The sequence below is a fragment of the Leptinotarsa decemlineata genome, unplaced genomic scaffold, assembly GCF_025532065.1.
Source record: "Leptinotarsa decemlineata unplaced genomic scaffold, Ldec_3_MD MMD2_tig00026299_RagTag_RagTag, whole genome shotgun sequence".
Taxonomy (NCBI): domain Eukaryota; kingdom Metazoa; phylum Arthropoda; class Insecta; order Coleoptera; family Chrysomelidae; genus Leptinotarsa; species Leptinotarsa decemlineata.
The window spans coordinates 6,834,148-6,851,288 of NW_027412676.1; the positions used below are offsets into that span (position 1 = coordinate 6,834,148).

The window sequence follows — 17,141 nt, forward strand, 5'->3', positions numbered from 1 at the left end:
GTCCGAAAAGATGAGGAAAATCGGATGAAATATCAAGAATTCCTCTTTGACCTCCGCAGACTCTATCCAGACCACTCTGTTGAAATTGTTGTTCTAGTTATTAGCGTTCTTGGTGGAATGATGCTCCCTTTACTCTCGAATCTCAAGAATCTTAGCCGGAAAAATGCAGAGGCTGTCATTATCAGCTCATTGCGTCTGCATAAGACATTGATTTTCGGACCCAATGATCACTTACCCTGCGGTGTGAGGAGTGTTCATTAGTTGATAATGCCTGCGTGCCTCCTAAGTCAGTCGAAGCTTCGGGAATAGAGTCCGACCAGTTTATCCCTCGGTAATAAAAGTATTCATTTAATAAACTGCCATGTTCTTCAGAGTACATCGTTTCATTCTCATCAGTTTTGCCAGTTTGTAAACTCATATCGAATGCACGAATTGATGACGTATTTTGTCGAGATTTATTTACAGACCTTCAGTTTTCAGTCGTAACATATCATTAGAAAGTGTTTTTGAGTTTTTATTGTTATCCAATCTTTTCAACATAGAAGCATCTCTGTTGAGGGAACAGAGAAACATATCATGAGAAGATACAAACTTTACATCAGATAAAATACTATTGATAAGAATGTGCCTCGTAGTTGTCAAATGTAACGTGATATTCTGCAACTTACAATCCAATTATTATGAAAATGGTTCAGTTTATGAAAGCAAATCAAATCATTCTCAAAATATTTGTTCATTTGATTCTGTATCTGTTGAATAGCTTCTTATCTGTCAAATTCAAAAATACAAAAATCGAGTAAAATAAAATGTGGATTTTGAATCACAGCGGTTCTTCTCCAGGAAATTTCGCAAAATATGTCTCAACATGTTCATCAGACACATCAGCTAAGGTAGGCGGCTCCCATTCTGGTTGTTCATTTATTCCTTCTCGAAAGGCATATATGGCTGCAAAAGAAAATGTACACTTTTATTTCAATAATAAATGAATATATAATTTTTAGCGAAAATTTGGCTAGTGTAAGTTCATGAATCTCATGTCGGAAACTGATTTTAAATATTATATTGATGATAATAAGTATCTTGTTTTTACAATTGGGAACAAATATATATAATGAATACATTACAAGTACTTCCAGACACCAAAACTATATGAGTGTTCTCGACACGAGTTTCAACAACCAAGTTGAGGTCGTCAGGTCATATTTTGCATTATGGACAGACAAAAAGATCTATTAAAATGAGATATAAGAAACACTTAGCACACTTAAAAACTGGAATACCTGAAAAATCAGTAGTCGCCCATCATATTTCGCAACAAAACCATTCCATAGACTTCAGTTCATTAAAATTAGTTAAACAAGTTAACAACAACAGGCATCTAGATGCCTATGAGAGTGCAGAAATAAGTAAACATAATAATATCTATTATGTATAATGATGGTGGACCAATACCTAATAGTATATATAGCTAAAACTATACAGGGTGTAACTGAATAAGTGTGAAACATGTAAGGAGGTGATTCCTCATCGAAAAAAGATAGTATCTTCATTGGAGCATCCCTTGTTAAGATACAGCCCCTTGAAGGGGGTACATAAAATTTGTATAACAATTTTTTTCACAAGCACTGAAAAAGTTACAATATTGAAATTAACCTGACGTTTTGACTACCAAAAAGACACTTAGCCAGTAATTTATTTGGTTTACCCCATGGTAGTAAGGGGTGGAAAACGTAACCCTTAAAATGGGTTTTTTGCCCAAAATAAATCAGTTCGAATCAAAAAATTATTTTACGAACAACTACAGAGATACATCGTCACAATTGTGAACTGGATTTAATGTTATTTTGTAGTTAGTAACTGCATTAAACGATTAAACGGTAATAGACGAAAATAATTTATCAATAACAAAACACACAACTTGTAGAAATCATAGTAAATGTTCAATATGTCTACCTTCAGACATTACGCATGCGTCTAGACGTCGGCGCATTGAGCCACGTATTCGCTCAAATATTCCTGGAGTCTCTCTGATTTCCCTGCACGTATCGATGATGTGGTTTATTAAGTCTTCTACATCGCGAACAGGAGTATGATAAACCAAATGCTGTGGATGGCCCCAAATAGAGAATTGAGATTCGGGAATCGATCGGGCCAGTTCTGTGATCCTCCTCGACCTATCCACTGATTTGTATATGTTTCAGTTAAATGCTGACGTGCTACTTGACTAAAATGGGCGGGAGCCCCATTATGCATAAAAAAACATATCCCTCCTGATGCCCAAAGGAACTTCCTCCAGCAGTACTGGATGCACTTCTTTTAAAAATTGAACGTATGCGTCACCATTTAATCGAGCAGGTAGAAAATGAGGCCCAATTAAATCATCCCCAATAACTCCGAGCCACATGTTAACAGAAAACTGTTCTTGATGGTTAGTTTCGACAATAGCTTGAGGGTTTTCATCAGCCCATATGTGGTAATTATGAAAATTAATAATATTATCCCGAGAAAAACTACAATCGCCTGTGAATTCTATCGTCTTCAGAAAGTCACAATTTCTTCATTTCCAGCATCCAATTGCAAAATTCCAGACGATTCGGAAAGTCTCGCGGTAACAGTGCCTGTACTCGTTGCAGATGGTAAGGGTATAAGAGTTGTTCCTTTATAATTCGAAATACCGTCATATGATCAACATTTAGCTGAAAAGCAATTATTCTAGTACTGGTAGTAGGTTGTTCTTCAATCAAATTGAGTACTGCTTCCTCAAGCTGTGGTGTTCGTACTTCTCGATGGCGACCACAATCCTGCGTTCTTTTGTCGAATGAACCATATTCTCGTAATCGTTGATGGATATTCTATGTGAAGGATGCTGCCGTTGAGGATACATTTCAGCATATCTTCTAGAAGCTTCTATCCCATTCCCCTGCGACAGACCGTAAACGTAATGCATATCAACAATTTCCTCATTTGTGTATGCCATTTTAATAACAAGTGAATTATTGAAGTAACAAATTAAGAACAAAAAAACAACACACAATTAGTATTAATTCAATTTCGAAAATTCACAAAATGACAGCGTCATACCAATTTAATTGTCACTATCGCTAATAGCGACCTACTAGATAGATTAGTTTCGTATTTTCGCATTTATGACGATGTATCTCTGTAGTTGTTCGTAAAATAATTTTTTGCTACGAACTGGTTTATTTTGGGCAAAAAACCCAAGAGACATTTTTTGTTTAGAGTGAAACAGGCTATCGAAAATAAGTTTTTAAATGGTAAACAAATAATAAGACAACAAGTTACATTGGAAATAAATTTTAGGGGTTGCGTTTTCCACCCCTTACAACCATGAAGTAAACCAAATAAATTTCTGGCTAAGTGTCTTTTTGGTAGTACAAAACATCAGGTTAATTTCAATATTGTAACTTTTTTAGTGCTTGTGAAAAAAATTGTTATACAAACTTTATGTACCCCCTTTAAGAAGCTGTATCTTAACAGGGGATGCTCTAATGAAATTTTTATATATGAAAGATCCTATCTTTTTTTCGATGAGGAATCACCTCCTTGAATGTTTTACACTTATTCAGTTACACCCTGTATAGCTTGTTAAAATAATATTTCAATTATTAGATTTGCCTGACTTCATAAGGACACATTGTAAAATTAATTTAAGAATAATGAATGAGGCAATATTGTGAAATTAATTCAAGACACTTGAGACGCAGATACTAGAAGGGGTATCTATGGTATAAATAAGGATAACTTTGTAAGTTTGATTAGTTTTATCTTCCTTTTGAATATGATCACTTGTTGATCGAAACTTGTGTCGAGGTGTTAAAATAACGGTTTGTTGTTGGGAAAAAACTCCAGTAATATTCATTACTACACAAATAATAATGTCAGAACAGACAATTCCGCTTTCTTCTTAGATAAGATTGTTGGGGAAATTGCAAAGGCTGCTTCTCAAAAACTTGGAACACTGTTCCGAACCAGAAAACTGTACACACCTCAGCAACTTTCGATGCTTTATAAAGCTCAGATCAGACTGCATGCAAAATTCGAATACTCTTATACATTAATCTAGAGGCAAACTATTGAATTCTGAGTTTTTGGGACATTTTTCATTAGATAATCATTTCAGTTGTGTGTTGGGTTTCTACTTTTTAGTCGTTATACAAAAAATGTGGGAAATTTCAAAAAGAAGCAAGAAAGCATGAGCCAAAAAAAATCTCAAGGTTTTATTATTGAAGAAGAATACGGCTGGCAAAGAAAATTAGAAACACAGTGTTGTCTTTTTATTATTTATAACAGTTGTCAAAACTCGCAGCTTCACCTCCACACTAAAAGCAAACCAGCAAATGGAAAAAATATTAAGAAGCAAATTTACGCAAAAGGTCATAAGGTTCAAATTTTGTGTGAGACTGGAAAATAACGGTGCTCTTCACAAGTAGTTTACTGTTTGAAAAAGGGTCAAATTTCTTTTTCACCGATAAGGTTATTTTAAAAAACCCATACAAAAATACATTTGAATTCATATAGGTATGAAAAGGACCTAGTGATGCCATCTTCCACAGAAAAGATTAACTTATTATGACTTATTCAAATGAACGTAAACAAAACTGTAAATGTGTTATAATAAGCTCTGTCTCCGTATTATGAGGTGGAGGGAGCAATATGTTTTGTCATAAGCAATCGATTGCAAAATAAACTATTTACAAAGATGTCCAGATTATGCATAGAAGTTGGTTTCAGATGCACACTAGAAGCAAAAGAGCTCTCGAAACATTTGCCTGTCTGTCGAAAGTCGAAACTTGTGCGAGAAAAGGATTAACGAGGTTTAACCCTTCAACGTGCGATTTCTAGCACGATTATCAAACCAATCTTTACTAATATAAATATTAAAGTTTGTGAGGATGGATGTATGTGTGTATGTATGTATGTTTGAGGCTCTTTCACGCCTAAACAACTGATAATTTTGGTCATAACATAACGATAAGTATTAAGTAAGTCGAAAAAATCTTGCTCTCTGAGGGCTATCTTGGCATGCGATGCTTATACCGTTGGAGTTACATGCAGATAATGTACCGTGAGATTGTTTACCTTGAATATTTCTGAATGAAAGTCCGCGATAGCATAAATCTATCTCTTATATGGTAGTCACTAAATGCAAAATACTGAGCAACAAATAAAATTAAATTGGATACTTTTTTACAATACAATTTTAGAATACCTGTTAAATTCTAATAAAAATTGATAAAATTGACCCAACGCAGTAAGCCATTACGCGTCACGTCTACTGTAAGACGACGGGGGACGATGAGCGGGGGTAGGAGGTGGTCTGAGCAATGAAGCGCCATCGCCAAAAACGGGACCACCCGAACGTGAGCAGACGCATGAGGGCAGATGTCATTGACGGTTGTGTTAATTTTGCGAATTTCTTTATAGATAACATAATTCGTTCTCGAAACTATTCATTACTTAGTGCTGTTGGCAATTTTTTCAGCTACTGTATTTTTGATGTAAAGATATAAATTACTACCTGTTGCCCTTCTAATAATAACGTACAGTAGAAGCCACTGAACCTAGAATTTTGAAATATGCAGGTAAGTTTTTTTTTTGGGAAAGAAAGTTTTTGGCTTTCTACTACTCCATCTGATATATTATCAGTCGTTTAGGTGTGAAAGAGCCTCAGGTAAGTTCTTTTTATATCGTAAATAAGCATCAGGAAAGGGAATCAGGAATTTCCATCCCAGAGGGGTTCAAAGATTGTATTGAATTTCGTCAGTTATGAAGTTATAAACCTAAAGTTTTGGGTTAATAAAAAATTTAACTTTCTTTGAAATAGTCTGTCACGAAACTTAATGCTACAAACCAAATACTACGCTGGCGAAGTCGCGGGCAACAACTAGTTTCTTATAAACATTGAATTACACAGTGAACCCTTTCCAAACACTTACTTTTATATGGACATCGAATTATACAAAAACACTTTTTCCTATTCAGTTTGTACTTCAAACATTCGTCATGGAATTTAAACAGATGTCATTCACAGGATTGCTGCAAAATGTACTATATGAAATTCCACTTACATGGAGTATTGTCATCATCAATTCTGTCGATATTTATCCATTTAAATCCCTTTTATTAAAATTTACTTACTTTCGTTGATATTTTCGATAAAGTAGAATTTATATAACTAGGAATTGACCTTATAGGCTTTTTTTCAAAAACTTGTCTCTCCTGAAAATATACCCCTATTAATCTTATGGAATTATATTCGATATTGAAAATAATTACAATGTTTTCTCAATGAGGACAATTCTGGATGGAAATAGACAAAATTTTGAAATTGTACGCAACACACAAATCAAAATTGGGTTTGCAAATGTCAACACTGTGGACTGTGGGAAAGATTGAATTCAACAAAAAAACACAGACATCGATTAATATCCAATTAAACGTCATTAATAAAAGCTGTTGCAAGGATTGTTCGAAATGTTATGAAGAACAAACAGGACGTTACCTGAAAAACAGGTTATCGGAACGTGAAAAGGACACAAAAAAAATTTAATACTGTCATACCAACAGCCTTTGTAAGACACATAAGTTAAAATGACCAGAGCTTTGCGAACCCCCAATATTTTAGATGTCATGTGATTTCACAAATTTCATGTTTTCAGTCACTTATTCCCGTTTATTTGCGTACCTATGTTGTCTGTCGTATATATAACAACTTTTTCTACCAAGTTCAACTAAATTATTTTACTGTAAAACCCTGATTATGGTTTCGATAAAATCCCAAACGTTGGTAAAAAACCAAATTGTTCGTTCACGAAAGTTTTTGTTTCCTTTCCCAACATAAACAACATCCAATTATTTTTACGTATCGCAAATTATTGAAATCGATGAAAAAAATTAGTTATTAGGTATTCAGTTAGTAAATCAGGTCAAATCAATAAAAATAAATAAAACCTTATATAGGAATGATTACAAGAAGCAACCTCAATATCATTCAAGATATAGGCATCAGTTGCTTGTCATTCAACATCAGGACAACTTCTTCAATGGAACAATTCTCCAAACATACATTCAAATTGGTTATGATCCATTCTAAGGTACGAATGAAAAATGCTCACTGTTCCGTCATCAAATTATCAAACATTGAGTCAAAATTATACTACCCCTAACAGTGTCTCTGCTGCGATGTATCAAGTTCATGTTCACTCTGTATTCCATATTCAAACTTTCCTTCAAGGTCATCGTTTTTGCTAACTCGAATGTTTTTAGAGTGACCTTCAAACTGGTTGGAGAAAATTGCCTCAAAGTTGTCAAAGTTTCAGTTGCCCATCTCGACCCATCTTCCTCTAATCTGGTAATAATTTCCTCGATAGTTGGTGCAGCAAAACAGTGATCTATGGTATCTCTTATGGTAGAGAATGACAACTTTGGAAGATTATCTTCGCTGAAACATTCTAAAACTCTTCTGATATCAGCACAGCTGCTGGTTTCCAATAAAGCTTTTTCTAGTTCGGGTATATCACAACTCTTACAATAATGTGTCGCAATCCCAGTTTTGACAACGTCTGAACCCTTCAAAGAATTACTCGTGAGTCCTAAATATAATCCCAGCTTTCCATTGAGTTGTTGTAAAAAATATGGTGAACCTACATTCGGAAAAAACGCTAGTTTGGTTTCGGGCATCGCAAAAATTGTTTTTTCTGAGGCTACTCGAAAAGAAGTGAATACTGAGAGCCCTGCCCCACCTCCCATTACAATTCCATCCATGAGGGCTACTGAGGGTACTGTACATGAGTATATAGTCAATATCGTTTTGTGGAACGTTTGAAAATAATTATGGAGATCGTTCTTTCCTCCTTCAAATCTCAGATCCCCACCAGCACAAAATGCTTTACTGCCAGCACCTTTAATCACTATCAAGTTCTTGTTGCTCTGCCATCTCGACAAAGTAGACAAGAGTTTGGTTATCATTTCAAGGGTGACAACATTCAGGTGTCTTGGTCGGTTGAGTGTGATCACACCTTTATCTCCAAAATCGTTGACAATGAGGTCATTATTCGTTTCACTAGCACCAGAAAAATATTTCGAGTTTCCTATTATCGATGAGAGAGGCCTTCCAAAATTCGCAGGACGAAATATCTGAAAAGAGGGGTATTGTATTCAGTTGACTCACTACAGAATTTAGTACTGTATGCCTAGTAATGAATATTTGCTTCATGGAAGTGAAGACGATAATAAAAATGTATGAAAACGAAATTTTTCTGGAGTAAAATTTAGTAATATCTGTTGTACAATTGAATAGAGCCAAGATAGCCAAAACACGAGTATTCCAATATGGAAAAATATACTATATTACCTAGACAATGTTTTCTATGAAAATACAAAAATCTTAATATGATTTCCAATGTACACGGTATTGTCTATATTGATTTGCTAAGTGGTGTCTCAGCAGTAATGTATTATGTAAATAAATGTTATCACGAGAGTATAGATGAAGACAATTTATCATTATTATTATCATTTCAACTGAAAAGTACGATTTTTCCTCCTCTTTTCGTCTCATCTGGAGCTGAAAATTCCATTAAGAATATCCTCATGCTGTGATGGTTGAGAAGAACTACATGTCTTATTAGCGTGTATGAGCCTAACGCTTGGAATGAATAGTTCGTAGGGCAACATCGATGTCTCATCAATAAAAATAGCGTATATGGCAATGAAACACTCTTAGGTCCGCGTTATGTCAATTGATATTGATTGATACTGCATTTGTTGGGCATGTCGAGACCAAGTGTATTTGGGTCTCAAGCGCCTCGCTACCTTGCACCTGATATCAGAAACCTTTATACTCATCACGCGACTACAGTAAACCAAGATGTCAAAAACACTATCCTGGCCGGCCATGATGAACACCTCGGTTTCCGACTTCAGCCTAGTCGGCCTAATGAAAGCGATGGTCAGGTACTTTGATGAACCTAGTTTGCGCTGGTCAGGCCCTATCCACCGAAGCTCTGATACATTCGTGAGAATGCGCAAGCGACCACTCCACACACCGTGGGGGCTACTGAAGTGAGCCAAGAATGACAAGTTTCTGCATTTATCCGGCTAAGATTTCTGCCGGCGTGATTTTGAGATTCGAGAGTAGAGAGGGCATATTCGTAGCTTGTGTCAGCCTGAGGGTAGGAAACGAATAGTTCCAATAAATTCAGCACTTCTCTTTTCCTTCAACAGATTCAATATCCTTCGGAGCTTAGGGCAACAACGGTGTCTCGTCAATACCGTAGCTGGTAATAAAGCACTCTAAGGGCTGCGTTTCATCGATTGATATGGCCAGAAAGTGAATATGCTGGACATGCAGATAGCGATTGCATTAGACTGTACCCATCACGCGACTGCAGTAGACTGAGGTGTTGAAGACACCATCCTGGTAGGCCATGATGAACCCCTTCCGGCTTCAGCCCACCCGACCTGAGAAAAGCGAAGGTCAGCCGCTTTAATGCATTGGCTTATCCTTGTGTTGCCGCGGATGTGAAGTGATTTCTGCGGCTTTCATATGGGCCATATACTTATTGTATATATCTTACAAACATCTTTATATATATTTACTAAAAAGATATTATTCACTTCTTTGATAGAGTTGCATAACAAGAACTTAGTACATTTCGGACAGAAAAAATATCTTTCATTTTTATTCTTCTAAAATATAAAAAAAAAAGTGATCAAAAGGAGTACTTGTTACATTGAGTTGTCAAAAAGGCAGTATTGAACTTCTCTTATCAGTGAGATAAATGTAATGAACTTTCTAAAAAGAAAATGTCAATATATCTAGTACTGAAAACGTGTGTAATATATATAGGATAATTCGTGACTGGATATATTATATGAAGAACAGTATTTTGGAAAAGAAAGTATTTTGGAGTTGCAGTCAGGTTTTGAGGGCTATTCAAAGAAAACTCTTTGTTTTTGTCAAGCTTTCGGTGGTGCTTACCACCCTCCTCAGAACTGTAATATATTCATTGAAAATATGTTTTATATCACAAACGGAACTACTTACTAACGTGAGATTGAGAAAGAAAATAAGTATCTCTACAAAACATGAAACATTTTTTTTCTGATGGAAGTGACTGACAATGACATTAATTTTAAGAAGGAAAGTTTTGATCAGAAGTGATTTTTTCTTTTTGACATTTGAGAATGTATGTATAGATTTGACTAAGATTGTTCGAATCAGTTCTTTCATTCATAGATCTATCATAATTATTAATGTGTACCATTTCCAGAAAAACTCTTTTCAATTAGTTTGATTCTGTACAGAATATCAAAATTGGAAAAAAAAGTTATTGTATTCGAAGTGTACTATGACGATGTAATAATATTCGATAAAACGTTTTGTGTCACCATGGCCACCATCAACTTTTTTTTAAATACGGACCTGTCTTTTTCATTACAGAGTTTGATAAAGCGATAAATTGACAACCCAAGGGTATATCACATTTAATATTCTTATAGCGTTTTATTTGAAATAAACACCATCATCAGTGGCAACAATCGAAGAGAAAAACAATTTATTTTATCATAAACTTTTAGGAAAAATTGAAGCGATACGGAAAATCCTCTTTGTTGAATGAACATAAGTTTTTGGTCCAGACAATTTCTGTGGCAATTTTCTATCATAATAGGCGAGTAAGATCTGGGGATCGAGCTGGCCAGTTAATTGGTCCATTGTTTCCAATCCATTTTCTTGGAAATATTGCATCTAAATGTTTCCTTACTATTTCTGCATTATGGGGAGGAGCGCCGTCCTGTTAAAAATACTGTATTTCATGGCGGATATTCAGTAGCAATTCATCTAAGTAGCCATCGAATTCATTGAATAGGAAATGAAGATACATTTCACTATTCAAATGATCATCGTTAAAAAGGGCCAATGCTGTTTGTTTTCACAATTCCTAACCAAACATTTATTCCGAACCTTACTTGGAAATTAGTTTCCCTATATGTAAATATTCATTTGTATTATTCCACCTATAATGGATACTTCTGTTAAACCAACCATTGTTGGTGAACTTTGATTCGTCCGTCCATAATATTTTTTTACAAATATTTTCAACTTCCCTATTTCTACATCCTAACCACTTCGCAAATCGTACCTACTCTCCTTCCGTAATCCCTTTTTTCGAGGTGAAGACCTTTGCGTATCCTGTAGCATTTATATTTATTCTTCTTCGAAATAGTTCTGGTGGATTTTACAGAAATCCCCATTTCGTGGGTAATTTCTCGTAAAGAACAATCTTGATTAGCATAATTTTTGTAACTGGACAATGTGGTAATATTTGCTCACACATAACATTTATTTGATTCCTCACAGTTTCAGTAACCACACATTTTTTGTTTCCTTTCTGTCAAATGCACCATAGTCCCTCAAATTTCTTTTTAATCGTCTAAACATTTGGATGTTCGGAATACGACGATTGGGGTATAGCTCAACATACAAATTCCTTGCCAAAAGAGGATTTCTATTTGATTTTGCATAACTAAATAGCATATCAGTCCTTTCATCATACGAATACATCTTTGATATGTTCATAAACGTCTGACATTTCTCAACAGATATCAACAACGCATTCATTTTTCCAGCCATAGATATACATTTGAATTTTGAATTTATCGCTGCATCAATATCTATAATAAAAAAGACAGGTCCGTATTTAAAAAAAAGTTGATGGTGGCCATGTTGACACGAAACGTTTTACCGAATATTTATTACAACATCTTCATAGTACACTTCGAATACAATTAAATTTTCGTTTTCCATTTTTTGATATTCTCCTAAATAACAATTCTATTCGAAAAAAACGAAAAACAGAATTTTTGGTTTTCCCTATATAACTCGAGAAGAGCGAGAGTCCCCGTGAATTCTCTTCGACCATTGTATTGTTCCCGATGACAGTTAACTTTTTTCCCATTTAATCGTCTTCGTATCTGGTACGGTTTAGAATATAACAATGTTACGACATGATAAAAGAAATGACCGGTATAGTAACCCTGGGCCACCAACAAATTCATTTCATTGTTGTCATTCCAAAACATAAATCATCCACACCCATTATTTAGATAATGAAGTATGCAGTGAAATTTTTCTGAATAAAAATGTGAAGACAACTATCTAGTTCATCACAGTATCATCATTAACATTCTGCTTGGTTACGCCACTGGCGTGTGTGACAATTCTTGTGCTGCGGCATTAGAAACTGATGAAATTGACATATGTGATATTATGTGTTATACCTATTCTAACACGAAGTTAATTGAGCAACGTAACAATGTTAAAATATTTGTAAAAAATCTTACGTGGGTAAGGTATGATATTCTAAGAAAACATTAATTTGATTTCGAAAATATGAAGTCGTCAATGTCACACATCTCTATAGGTTAGTAGACGCTCGCAACAAATTATTAAAGTTAGCATCGTCTCGTAACGAACGTGAATTTTAAGATCGAGTACAAATCCGAATGCAAAATAATTCATACTATATACCTACTATACTACACCTACATAATATATCAAAGTGAATACATACCAGCATTATGCAATAGTAAACTAGGCTATCAATGAATTTGAGTAATATGATAAGGTCGGACTAAAGTTTTGATAAAACAAATGAAATTCACTGATTTGAACGTTGATTTATTGGTAGAGTTCGACTTTTTACTTTCTTTGAACAGGATCGGAGTAGTGGTATTGGCGACTTGAAAATAAAATAGTTATTCCACACCCTATTGTGGGCAATGTACGTTAGTTTATTCAGAAAATATGCTTCATTAGATTTATCATTCAATGATAAGATAAAACTAAGTCATAGTATAATTTTACTACTCGTGGAACAAATCCTAATGAGCTTACGACGAAAATTTCAATTCAATGTGGGAACATTTTTTTCATCTTCGAACATAATTTAGTAGTATAAATTTATCTTGATTTCAGTAGATGAAATTCAGATATTAAAGGACCTATTTCCATCTTTTCTTAGATCATCATAGGAAAGACTGCAGAATTTTAATGTTGTCAAATAGTTTATAGGTTATATTACAGGAATAACTGATGGAAAACCCAAGAAAATTAATAATAAGAAGTGTGTATATCTCCGTAACGGTAAAGAGTGTATTTATATAGTAATAAAAAAATATTAACAAAATATAGGTATTCCGATTCTACACTAGAAATCCTCTTACTTCTACGACTATAACTGTGTATTCATTAGCTATGTTGTCAACTACGGCAAGTTTTTTATGTTTGTTTTCGAAACACTGAGCTTTGAGGAGGTGTTTATATTTTCATTGAAATATAGTTCTAATATAGGGGAAATTTGACTGTAGAACCCAATTTCGTTTGAACTGACTGACAACTTGCCACAAATGTATACTGAAGTAGTTGACCAGTTAAATATTGTGAGGCATGACCTTGTGATGTGAATTCATCAGCAGTAGAAGAAAACCAACACAACCCTGTTCATGAAATAAAGTAGCGCAGTATCTCTTCTTTGAAATAGGGCGGTAAATTAGCAAAAATTAATGAACTGTTATCAAGATTTTTGACAGGGAATATCTGAAAGTTATGTTTGATCCCTGACTGATTTGAAATTTGAAACCAACTTTTACAAAACGCCAGCCCTGGCGCTGGCCAAATAGGCATCTACAGAAAAATTTGGTGGCTGAAACCAGACATTTTGTCTTATCAATACACAATGGTAGTTATAGAACATACTCGTCTTTGGTTTAGTAGCAGGCTACTGCTACTAAACCAAACTCACTAGCAGCGCTAGTAGTTCGGTAGGGACAAACACTGCCTAATCCTCATATAAACATATGGTAAAGTAAAATTAAAAAATAATGTTTTTACCAGAAGAAAATGATCCTGGAGCAAAACCAAAATTTGCAACTGTAAAGGATAACAATGTTGTAACATTAAAACGTTGACTTGCATGCCGTAATTTAAAAGTAACTGGAAAAAAAGTGAATTAATAGACAGCTTAGTATATAGACTCTAGTAAAAGAGTAGCGGTAGATTCAAACTGTAATAAAAGAAATTTAAAATAATTATGAATTTCAGATTTATACTCTAGTGAAATTTGAATCAAATATAGATGGTAGGTAATGAAATAAATTCAATTAAATATAATAAATGAATATAATTTAATGAATGATTGAGGTTATATCTCATTCTAATCAAGGGTAATTAACTATGAAAAATGTACTATTCATTTCATGATTACAGCATACATATGAATATTTATTTATTTTTTGCAATGTTAAATTCACTCTCCTCGAAGCATATATCCATTTCTTACATCTAATCTCATTAATATGAGGTTTTGTAAATGGTATTAATAAAATGGTATTAATAACACGTTTTCTTCCGGATATCGATTATCCGACGTACAATGCTCAAAATAGCAATGCTTTGTTGGCATTATACTAGCACAAAATAATTTTTTATATCAGGTTTATATTTTTAAATAATAAACTAACATTACGTAAATAACACTGTTTTACATGTGAATAGTTTATTTTTGTCCTTACTACTAGTGCTGCCTCTCGTGACCCGTTCGCTGTACTATTCTCAGGAAAAAGGCTCATTAGAATTACTTATGTCAAGGTCAAGTGAGTATTTAAAAAATATTCCTAACCTTTACTCAACTATAGGGTCTCTCATTGAGCGTTTCCTATCCTTAAATTCAAATGAAACAAGATGTGTGTGAGAAATCAATCGAAATTTTTTATTCGTTTGAGACAACTATTGATGCCATTATGTGTGGAACGTGACATCGTTAAACGTCGCTGGCCAGTTCACATCACCTCCACGTAAGATGACCATGCCCCCAAATCGCTCGTGTAGAGTATCCAATGTTTCATGAGCTGTGTGGAACGTAGCGCCGTCCTGTTGAAACTACATGTAGTTGGTGTCCAGATCATCCAATTCAAGCCAAAAGAAGTTAGTCGACCTATAATGCTTGCCATTGACAGTGATGGCTGAGCCAACGTTCTTCTCAAAGAAAGTAGGTACGATGACGCCACCAGTCCAAAATCCACACCAAACAGTGACTTCTTCGGGACGCATTGGACGCTCTTGGATGCTATGTGGATTGGTATCGTCCCAAATTTGACAATTTTATTTGTTCACGTTCCCATTGCTGAAGAAGAATTTGCGATGAAAATTAGTCCGGCCGTACATGCACCACATATTTGCAGTTGAGGCAACCACAACATTGTGACCACGTTGACTGCACTTCGCGGTTAACCCAACCACATTTTTGTGGTCGACTTGCGGTCATATAAACCGCATTTGCAGTTGAGCCAATTGACATCCAGATTTTGTGGTGTCAGAGTTTAGTGCCAGTTTCAATATGGATTTCGAAGAAGAAGCACTACTACTTCTTATTTTGAGGAGAAGGAGAAGATGTAGGAAGGTACGATTGATTTGGGTACATCCACTTCTGGTTGCGCGACAACAGGAAAGAAAATTTTTATATTTTGTTTGAAGGTAGTTGACAATGTTTCTTGGTGCATTCCATCAGTTTGGACTTCCATTGTCTGATATGATATGAATTGGTTTGAAATCCCTGAAAGAATCTGTTTAAAGTTTTAATTACTTCAGAATGTCTATTAGTTCTTTTGATGAATTAATTAGAATCTTGAAATCAAAAATTGAACGCTGTGAGACCAATATGAGAAAAAGTACACGACGGTATACGCGGTTGGGTACGACTGCAAGTTTGTGGTTAGTGTCCGGCGGATGCCGCGATGACATCTCGGCGGAGAACAGCAGCAATTTGACTGCAGACGCCCGTTTTGACTTTTGTGAACGCCTGTGTACGTGTAGTACAGTATTTCTTATGGGCGGCTTGAGTTCGCTGGAACGCAACTGCAATTGTGTGGTCGATCCGACCGCAAAATGTGGCTCGTGTACGGGCTCTCTTAGGGTCAGTTGCCAACTGCTCCAGAGCCCATTCAGCGAACCCACGTTGTCGTTTACCTTTAGTTCCTGGGTCTGTTGAATTTTGTACAGGTGGACACAAGTCACGACACAAAATTAGCCAAGTTGTAATTTGCGAAAGGCCGAGTTCTTGTGAGTGACGTGTAATTGAGTGCCTCGGATTCTCTTTACAGACAGCGGTGATGTTTTCGTCAGATCTTGCGTTTCGTCGACGTACGGTAATTGATCGATCGTTTGAGAAATCAGTGAATTCAAATGTATCTACTACATTGGGAATAATCCTGTCGGTAGGACGATTATGATGACAATAAAGTGGGCGAAACGCGCGATACGTTGTCCGAACAGAACACCTATTTCGATAAAACAATGTTATTACTTGTACGTGTTGTTGAATGCTATATCCGTCCTGAATAAATTCTGAATGAATGACAGAAATGACAGAATATCAATTGTCAAAGTTCGGAAGCCCCTGTTGAAGACCCTATATTATTGGTATAGCAACCATTTCGTTTCGCGACATTTTGAATTTTTTTCCGGTTGAAACCTTTCATTTGATGGCATGTGCCTAATGAATTTAGAATGACATCACATTTTCCCTACTCTTTTCAGCAAACCCTGTCATTTGATGCATAAACGAACTAATTCGCCATTTTGAAATCAGCGTGATGTTTTTTGGGTGTCATCGGCATCGACTTCATTGGTCATTAGTCTCGTGTCCTGGGTAGTCAATGTTAATAACTCCCTGAGCCACCCAGGAAGCATCATGGCAATTCGCAGTCCGTCAGCCATGTAATGTTGCAGAATCATCCCGGCTTGAACTAGATGAATTCTCTCTCGAGAAAAATAGCTGGAATCGAACTCATAACATTCCGGTCGTGAGTTGGGTGCGCTACCACTGCGCCAATTCACCGCTGGATTCAGTTCAGGGTGATGTTGTATCATTTTTTGTATTCTTTACAGCAAACCCTTTCATTTCATACCCATATCATAGGAATGCATGATGCAGAATGATGTCAATTAGCTCATCATGCATTATCATCCAAAATGAACGAGCATTCAAAATTTCAGTTCAATCGATTGAAGATGAGTGTTTGAAAGTTCAGTTGCACGATTTGGCTCGAAGTAACAAACA

The 17,141-nt window shown here is 35.4% G+C and overlaps 2 protein-coding genes across 3 annotated transcripts in view; one reads left to right on the plus strand and one right to left on the minus strand.

Annotated features, from left to right (window-relative positions):
- Positions 1-17,141, plus strand: part of LOC111512304 (melanization protease 1) — an 85,976-nt gene that overhangs the window by 8,256 nt on the left and 60,579 nt on the right. The window lies entirely within an intron of this gene.
- LOC111512303 (3-hydroxyisobutyryl-CoA hydrolase, mitochondrial) lies at positions 502-12,806 on the minus strand. The gene is made up of 3 exons (XM_023168412.2): positions 12,597-12,806; positions 7,182-8,157; positions 502-945 (listed from the first exon to the last, which is right to left on the minus strand). Exons 1-3 carry the CDS (start codon positions 12,600-12,602, stop codon positions 821-823), a joined length of 1,107 nt encoding a protein of 368 aa, XP_023024180.2. The 5' UTR covers positions 12,603-12,806; the 3' UTR covers positions 502-820.

What these genes read in the sequence shown, in the direction of transcription:
- LOC111512303 (XM_023168412.2), bottom strand. An exon ending in CAGCAGAGACACTGTTAGGG is followed by an intron (nt 946 to 7,181) that starts GTAGTATAATTT and finishes TTTCTTTTGCAG; the next exon opens with CCATATATGCCTTTCGAGAA.